General features: G+C 35.8%; 2 protein-coding genes across 2 annotated transcripts in view; both read right to left on the bottom strand.

The window, feature by feature from the left end:
• The window catches only part of HELRODRAFT_178944 (hypothetical protein), a gene marked incomplete at both ends in the record, with an annotated part of 7,326 nt that extends 6,529 nt beyond the window's left edge, over positions 1-797 (bottom strand). The window contains one exon of the mRNA XM_009027817.1: positions 733-797. Within this exon, the coding sequence (XP_009026065.1) occupies positions 733-797 (65 nt within the window). The remainder of the gene's footprint in view (positions 1-732) is intronic.
• A 3,849-nt stretch (positions 798-4,646) lies between these two features.
• On the bottom strand, positions 4,647-5,441 carry HELRODRAFT_151206 (hypothetical protein; the record flags this gene model as incomplete). The annotated part of the gene is made up of 2 exons (XM_009027818.1): positions 4,647-4,765; positions 4,907-5,441. Coding segments are annotated over 2 exons (654 nt in total), but the record flags the coding sequence as incomplete, so codon positions are not given.
• Positions 5,442-9,187: the final 3,746 nt, after the last annotated feature.

Consider the following 9,187-nt stretch of genomic DNA (forward strand, 5'->3'; position numbering starts at 1 on the left):
CTTAAGAGATACAGCAAGACATTCAAAAGAAGAAAAGTGAAAGGAAGTATTAATGGAAGCAGTAAATAGAGATTTATAAAACAGACAGATACCTCCATAAGAAGAATGAGAAGATGATAGAAGATTTTTTGGAGGTCTAGAGAGTTCAAGGAAGCTGTAACCATCAGGAGTAGCAAGAATAAGAGAGGGAGAGTTAGAGTCCTCGTGCCAAGTTTCAGTAAGAGTAAAAAAATCAGGTAAGGAGGAAGAGATTATTTGATGGATATAGAGCGATTTTTTATTAATTGATCTTATGTTAATATTAAACAGTGAAAATGTAGAGGTAGGTTGAATATTGGTATTTTTAAATCTAGTTATATTATTTAAACTAATAGAATTAGAATTATTATTCTTATCATTAGCATTAATTACATTAGGATTAGAGTAGGATTTAATAAAATTATTATTATTCTTATTATACTTGCAAATAACATTATTATTATTAATATAATTATGGTTACTAACTATATTTATTTTTTTGTTAGAGTTAGATTTATTATTTTTATTGTTATTATTAGACCTAAGATTAAAGTAAAAAATTCGCCGCCGAACTACTCTCGTCGGAGACAAAGGAGTGTTAGAAAGGCTTAAGAGAAAGTCTCTAGAATAAGACATAATAATATTTTCAAGTTAAGGAAAAGATGTTGAAAGATATAGAAAAAAATAGTCATAGTAAAAAAGAAGAGAACTCACTTGTTCAGAAGCAGAAAACAAGAATCCACCCAAATTAAAAAACCACCGAGAAAACGTGCCGCCATCACGCTAAACGTAAACCATCTCCTCGGATTTGACTGGTTATTTATATATTTATTTATTCATTCAAAAAACTTGAACTTTTATTCGGTTTTTGGCCGCCAAATTCATTATTCGGTGCATATCAAGTTGAAAATATCGTACGTGTAAATTTTTTGCAAATAGTGATAGAAAACAAAATCATTTGATATGAAATATAGTAACTGTGAGATAAGCCAATGGTAATGAGTTTTCAGCACAGATCTTCATGCATAATTCTATGGTTAATGAAAATAAATTATTGAAAACTTTCGCATCATCAGGAACTACAGAGCCAGCATCGATCAGTGCATGTGTTATCAACATGGCAGGTTTTGCTGATAAATAAAAAAATTTCCGTTATAGTTAAGTTAACATTCAATGTTTCAATAAAAACAGACTCTGATAAATGGAATAATATGTAAGGCCGCCACATAATACATCCATGTTTTCGCATGTCATGTTACAAAGTATACTTGATACTGGGTAGGAAGCTTTTTCAACGCAAAAACACATTCTACCCTCCTGCCGGTAGAAAATTTAAAAACTTCAAATTAATAAAATAATTAACCTATTCTGTATTTAAAATGTCAAAAAATTTAAAGTGTTATATTCATTAAAAGGCTCTCGTTGATAATACCAGGGTTAACACACGTCCGGATAAATCCTGCCTTGTTTTGATCATAAATATCGGGATTTATGTCTGAGTTTTTGGATATCAAATATAAATTATTAGATTTTCTTAAAAAAATTTTTCAAGCTTATTGTTGTTAAATGTTAAAATGTTTTTTTTAAATAATCGGCATTCGCAAGAAAAAAATGTTCCTTTGAATTTTTTCTCCGTACTATCCAATTTCCAGCTTTATATTTTTTTGATACGAAATGAATGTCTACTCTTAATGAAATTATGTAAAAAAAACCAAACGAAATGAACTTGATACCAAACTTAAAACCTAACCAAACCGAACCAGAATTTTGAACCGGACCAAACCCGAACTTTGGTATTGCTGGACACGAACCAAACCGAACAAAATGTTTTTATGCTACCGAAACCGAATTTGCGATGTTGTACATTTTGAAATTCGTGAATCCTCACCAAAACTGCCTACTATTAACCGTATAAACTAGAAAATGCTGATATAAGCAAAGCCGACATAAAAATTGTAAAAGAAGATTTACCGATAAAAATCCGATATCTTACGAGTTTCCGTTGCATCGGTTAAAACCGTTGCATCGGTATCTAGAATTTCTTATGCTTCAGCAATTCCTGTTGACATTGTAGATTTCCCGATACCTGCATCGGATTTTTCACATTTCCGATACCGATATACCGGTACTAAACTTTCAAGTTCCTGATACCGAGTCCGATCTAAATTGTGCTTTCTTCTCTTATTGCGTAATTTCATAAAGTCGAACCAAACCCAAACTCAGCTCATGATCGAATCGAATCAAACTTCACTAGTAGTCGAAACTGACCTGAATTCTACTAACGGTTTAATCATAAACACTGGACAGAAACCAATCAGATATATAGATCTATCCAAACAGAAAACAAACTTTGTAAGATGTGTTTGATTTGCATTTTTTAAAATCAATCAATCTTCGTTTTGCGTCCAGAGACCTGGTTTCCCGAGGTAGGACGTTGTTTTCTTTGCCATCAACTTTTTGCGCCAAATTAGACGATCAGTTGTATCCATTTCATTTAAATTTAGAAATTTCATGTCTTGCTCGATTGTTTGCGACCAGGACTTCTTTGGACGGCCTTTGGGACGTGTGCCAGGTACTTCAACATCTGCAAGAGAAGTTATGGCACTGTTTCCACTTCGTTTAACATGACCAAACCACCGCAGACGGTTTTGCCGGCATTCGTCCTTTATATCATCTAAACCAGCACGACGCAGGATTTCGGTAGATTTGATGTGGTCCTTTAGACTAATTCGTTGCATCCATCGAAGCATTTTCATGTCGGTTCGTTGAAGTTGTTGTTCCAGTTTGGTTGTCATTGGCCATGTTTCTGTACCATATAACAACACCGGACGTATCACAGATTTATAAAGTCTTGATCGTAGTGGTAGTGGGATGTCACGCCGCATCAATATAGAGGCAAGGAGATGCCATTTATTCCAGGCTGCACGTATGCGTGCTCGAACGGCAGCTTCAGCTGTTCCAGTACAATCCAGAACATCCCCTAGATATTGAAACGATGTGACTTTCTCTATTTTAATGACTTCAAAAACATTGCTATTTCGAATTTGTTGTTGTAGATTGATGCAAGCAGGACTAACAAAATTGGACCCTTTAGATAAAGTACCAATTATTTTTGAACAACGTTTGTGACTTCACTGGTTACACTGCTGACACTTGATTGAATTGTTACCTACACCAGCTTTACAAACTGAACAGGGCCATCGTCCAGTAGCTATACATTGGATGGGTTCACCAGTGTTCATTGCTTTGGTTTTGCTGATGTTGACTTTGAATCCATGATCGGCGAGTCTGGTGTTCCAATCTTCAAACATCTGTGCTGCATTCTGCTCAGACGTGGCTGTTAAAACGATATTATCAGCATATACTAGATTCCAAATGTCACCAGTGCGTATCGGTTTTGTGATTTCTTCCATCACAGTTATAATAACAGTGGAGTGAGAATCGAGCCTTGGTGAACTCCAACGCCGATGTCAAATGCATCTGTGTTTCCAACCGTTGTGCTGACAAAAGTCTTAGTATTCGTATACATTTCCATCACAAGTCGAACAAGATATTCTGGAATGAATTGTCGACGTAGACTCCATCTGATTGCTTCACATGGAACTCGATCAAATGTTTTTTCAAGGTCTACAAAAATGTGTGATAGTTGTTGATGCTTTGCGAGGTACTTCTCTTGCAGTTGCCGAAGGATGTGAATTGCATCAATTGTTGATTTCCCCGCTAGAAAACCAAATTGATAATTTCCGATTGTGATGCACGACGTTAATCTTCTCTCAATGATTTTTTCGACAATTTTCAGGGAGTGTTCTAACAGACGTATACCCCGATATGATGAACAGTTCAATGGATCACCTTTGCCTTTGTATAGCGGGACTGTCATGCTATAGTTCCATTCAGTCGGCATTGAGAAATTTCTCCAGATTTCACGGCAAAGTTGTAGTAACGTTTGGATACCTGCAGTACCAGATGCTTTGATAATGTCATTTGTGAGTCCCGAGGGCCCTGCTGCCTTTCCATCTTTCATAGCTTTCAGAGCTTCTGTAAGCTCCTCTACAGTGATGTCTGGAATCGGACCTTCGATGGGTGAAGCGTCAAAGTTAACATTGATGGGATTTGTTTCGTTTAACAGACGATTGAAGTATTCTCACCACTGTAGCTTGATCTCACCTTGTTCAAGAATCATTTCATTTTTGTCGTTTTTGATACATGAGGCACCAACTATGTCTTTTTTCTTACGCTTTGCTTGTTTTGCTATACAATACAGAGATTTCATTTGTTCACCTTTGCTTTTAGTGAGCCACTCTCTGCACTGATCTGTCCGAGCCAGTGCAACTTGACGTTTTGCATAGTTGTTCTTCTCACGGAAAATTTTATGGTCATCTACAGACTTTGATTTTTGCCATTGCTTGTATGCAACTTTCTTTTCAGCTATTGCATTTTGTACACTGTCATTCATTCCACCACCAAGTGTCACGTTCATGCTGACGTTTTGTACCAGTTTTCCCACAAACTGTAGTTGCAGCGTTCATTAAAACGGTTTTGTATGTACTCCAATCTGTACTGGCTTGCGATTGGTGGTCTAACTGTGTGGCGACAATCTGTTGAAATTTTTCTCGATGAATATTGCTTTTCAGCTTCCACGTTTTGATTCTTCGAGGCATTTGTTTAGACTTATGTTTTGACAGTTCGACAACCAGGTCTGCCACAAGGAGTCTATGTTGGGCGACACATGATTCGCCAGGTATAACTTTGACGTTTTTAAACAGCCTTCGGTGTGGTTGCTTGACAGCAAAGAAATCAATTTGCGTGGCTGATGGCCCACTTTTGTATGTTATGAGATGTTCCAACCTCTTTCTAAAATATGTGTTCAGTAAACAAAACCCGTGACTTTCAGCAAACTCAAGAATGCGGTTGCCATCTTCATTCCGTTTTCCATAGCCAAAACCGCCATGTACGTTGTCAAAACCATCTGTTTTCTCTCCAACGTGGCCATTGAGATCGCCTCCAATCAGGATTGTTTCAGATTTTGGTATTGTTGAGATGGTGTCAGAGAATGCAGTCCAGAAGTCATTTTTCATCTCTTCTGATTCGCCTGTCTGTGGTGCGTTTGCAGAAAAAATAATCATTGTTTGCTTTTCTATGCGAAGCTTGATCCACATGAGACGTGAATTAATCCTTTTAATATCCAGTACTTCTTGGGCTAGCGGTTCTCTGACAAAAATTCCAACACCATTTTTAGCCGTTTTTTGACCATTCCAGAATAGTTTATATTTTTCTTTGTCTGAGTTAACATGACAGACACCATTCGATTTCCATCGGATTTCCTGAAAGCAGCAGATGTCAATCCTTCTACACTCGAGCATTTCTGCGATTTCCATGCTGCAGCCAGTCAGTGATCCAACATTGAGCGTTCCAAGTCTAAGTACCATAGAGGGGCCATTCTGAATTTTTCTGCAACATCCCTCCGCTATTGCATACTTCCCAGGGATTCTTGGCACCCCTTGACCACTTAAGGCCTGCTGGGGACTAGGGGCCGTTGTTTTTCTTTGTGATGGCATAGGAATAATTTGGGGAAAAGTTTTTACATCCGGACACCCATCCTGACGACAACCACCAGTTATAAGCGGTGGTCCACATTAGCGGTTGTCCACATTAGCCAAGTTCAAATCTGAAGCACGCTACTCTTTGAAATATGTTCTACATCCAAAGCTGAGTAAATCAGGTTTGATTTACAAAGATCTCTTGATGCTCCCTGTCACAAACGAGATGCTGCCAATGAGGTGCAGATTTCAATCGATCATCAAGTTGTTGTCCATCAGAAATATTCCTCTGCCGAGCAGTCAATCAGGTTTCTTCCATATTTAATTTATATTATTATTGTTTACATTACTATTGGTTGTTTATTGAATTTTTGTCTATGATGTTACTTTGTTTGTTTCTTCATTGTGATAAAAAGCTAAATTCCAGTTGATTGCAAATATCAATCAATCAATCTTCGTTTTGCGTCCAGAGACCCGGTTTCCCGAGGTAGGACGTATGCAAATATACATAGTATAAATAATGCACTAGCTAACCCGGCGCGCCTTGCAACGTCTTAGAAATATTAAATGTTGTATTAATTGCAGAGTTTCATTAACTTGGATAAAAAACAAAATGAAGTAATTAACATGACACATAACATGACGTCACTGGAGTGTGTCGTGAGTAAATTAAATGAAAAAATTTGCGGTGTCAAGTCCTCATCGTAGATCGGATGATTTGCCATTTTGCTCCTACTACTTTTACTATCAATATTACAACTACTAACAATTATAACAGCAACAATAATGATAAACATTAACATATACCGATGTATATATTTTTTATGGACCTGCTCGTGCTGGTCTATACACGCGTAGTATGCGTATGCGTATTGTTTGGTCTATTTGTATTACATTTCTAATGAATATTTCAAGAATGTCCTGGGTATGACATAAAACTGCATCCACGCTGCCTTGCGTACTTTTGAGCGAAAGGCTAGGCATTTTTTAAAAACCTGCTCAAAATTAAACTTGTTATAAAAAAAGGAAAACTAACACTGAGTCCAATAAGGTAGGTACTTGGTATATCAACACAGAATCTCTCACACAACACTCTGCTGTAAACTGGTTTAACCAAGCTGTGCACCACAAGTGCAAAGCAGCCGATGTATTCCAACTTGCTCGTCATCACTGAGCCCACCTCTTAAAGTTAAATTAATCTATTCAATTAGAGCTGAATTTGGAAATAATATTTATTTTCATAAATCATCTGTCGTGTACAAATTTTAGCAGAATGTGGTAAATGTAAGTGAATGTTAAAAATTTGTTTTGTTAAGGTAGCGTTAAAAATTATTCATCCGATTGCTCTCCCAAGAAACGTTTATCAAGAAGTTAAAATTCTGCTCAGAATGGAACCTATGTAAAAAAGAGTCTGTTCAAAATGAAATTTATGCTGAAAAAATCTGTTTAAAACAAAATCTATGTAAAATTTAAACAAAAATTGGCAAGCAATTATTTTATTGGTTGAAGAGGTTACATTTTATTCACTTAGCGCCTTCAACGGGCCCGAGGTCACCAATTGATTTTCTCATGTGCGACTATTTTAACTGCTCCGACCAAATAACACGTTTCAACGATAATTATGTTGAAATTTTTATTTACATGTTCAATACATTAGTTCCAAAAAAATATTGGTAAGAAAATTGGAGCTTTATGAAAAAAAGTAAAATGTAGTCAATGAATGAATGAATGAATGAATGAATGAATCAATCAATTAATTAATTAATCAATCAATCAATTAGCTTGTAAAGCGCTATTTCCGCGATGTTCAACAGCGCTCCTCAATGAATTTTGAAAACAGATGGGTCTTGAGATCCGATCTGAACTTCGTAAGTTATGGAGAAGTAGTCAGAGAAGTAGGTAAAAAGTTCCAGAAAAAAGGGCCAGAAAAAGCAAAACAGATTTGGCAAAAGAGTATTTAACACGAGTTAAAAAGAAGCAAGAACAAGAAAACGATCGTAAACCGGGGCGTTTAGATTCAATTAATATATCTGATAAGTACTTAGGAAATAATTTAGATTGAGACTTATACATAAACGTGCAAATTATAAAAAGTATTCTATATTTTATAGGTAGCCAGTGCAAGAGAAAAAAATATGGAGATATATGAGAAAAGAAAGGAGCATGAGCAACCAGACGAGCAGCAGAATTAAAAGCTTCACTTAAAGGATAGAATTTAGAATCAGAAAGACCATAGTAGAGCGAGTTACAATAATCAATCCTAAATAAGACTAACGAAGTAACAAGAAGGAGAAGAGTAGGATCATCAAGAAAAGGCAAAAGTTTTTTTATTCTACGTAGATGAAAGTAAGAGCTTCTAGCAACACTATTAATCTGAGAAAAAAGAGACTTAAGATGCTTTAATGTTTCAACTACGACGAAACACATAAAGTCCTTACCTTGGAGTTCGCCATTCTTGTTCAAACCATAGTTGTCAGGATATTGGCATTCTGTTATATCCGATCCGGCCCTATGAAATGATCTACAAGTCGCATTCGGACCACATGCTCCCTTGTCCTCTGAACAGTCTATTTCAAATGAGACATTGTTTAATTATTTAAAAAGTTGTTGTTTAAGATTCTTAAACATATAGTAATACTAAAGTTCTAGAATTATTCATAAGAAACAAGTAATTCTTTCCAAAACGACATCACTAAATAATTATTTCTACGAAATGAAATATTTCATAACAGCACCTCTCTTGTCACAAAACTCTCCAGTCCATCCAGCCATACATTGGCCTGCTTGACAGCCACTTGAAATCTCTTCTTCATTCATACAGAAGTGATAATTGACGGGGTTGTTTCTGTGGTTGAACAGGTTTCGTCCTGTGCAAATTAACCGAACGTTTATTCTAATAATAATTTTTTTTTTCGGAAAAGAAAGATAAATAATGTCAAAATAATATTCACGTCGATTAAGATAAATTATGATCCAAATTTGAAACTTCAATTAAAATTGTTAACAGTTTGATGTTTAAAAACGTTGAAACCATTACTTTTGTACAATGAGAAGGTGTCGTCTGACCCGCATGTTTTCCCCTTCTCGTTTTTGCACGCCATATTACAACGTCTTGAATCGATTTGCTGATTTCTAGCATATAATCGGTCGCCACACACGCAATATTTACCTTCCTATCAATCACGAGATGCCGAAATGTATAGGAAGTATTCAATTTATTGTGCAACCAATAATTTATTCATTTACCACGATCAAATTAAATATCACCACCTTAATAACGTGGCAAACCACGTGCCAACATTTGAATCATATATAATATAGTTGTCATAGTTCTTTGATGTTTTTCGTACAGTCACAATCATCATCGACATCGCAAGAAAGTTAGATTAAAAAAAACAGTCGGCGTATTCCTTTGTTATTTTGTCATCACCGATATCGCAATTAAACAATTAAATTATTTAACACGCCGGCATATGAAACTTTTCTTTGGTGAGTTTTGTTAGAATCAGTGGGTTTTATTGACGTATTTGTGTTTTGATACATACACCAAAGAAATCGGCGTTGATGTGTGCAGTGCACTTTTATTTTCGTGCGCGTCCAATTTTTCTATTTATTATTAAATTGCTATT

The sequence above is a fragment of the Helobdella robusta genome (assembly GCF_000326865.2).
Source record: "Helobdella robusta unplaced genomic scaffold HELROscaffold_51, whole genome shotgun sequence".
Classification (NCBI taxonomy): Eukaryota; Metazoa; Annelida; class Clitellata; order Rhynchobdellida; family Glossiphoniidae; genus Helobdella; species Helobdella robusta.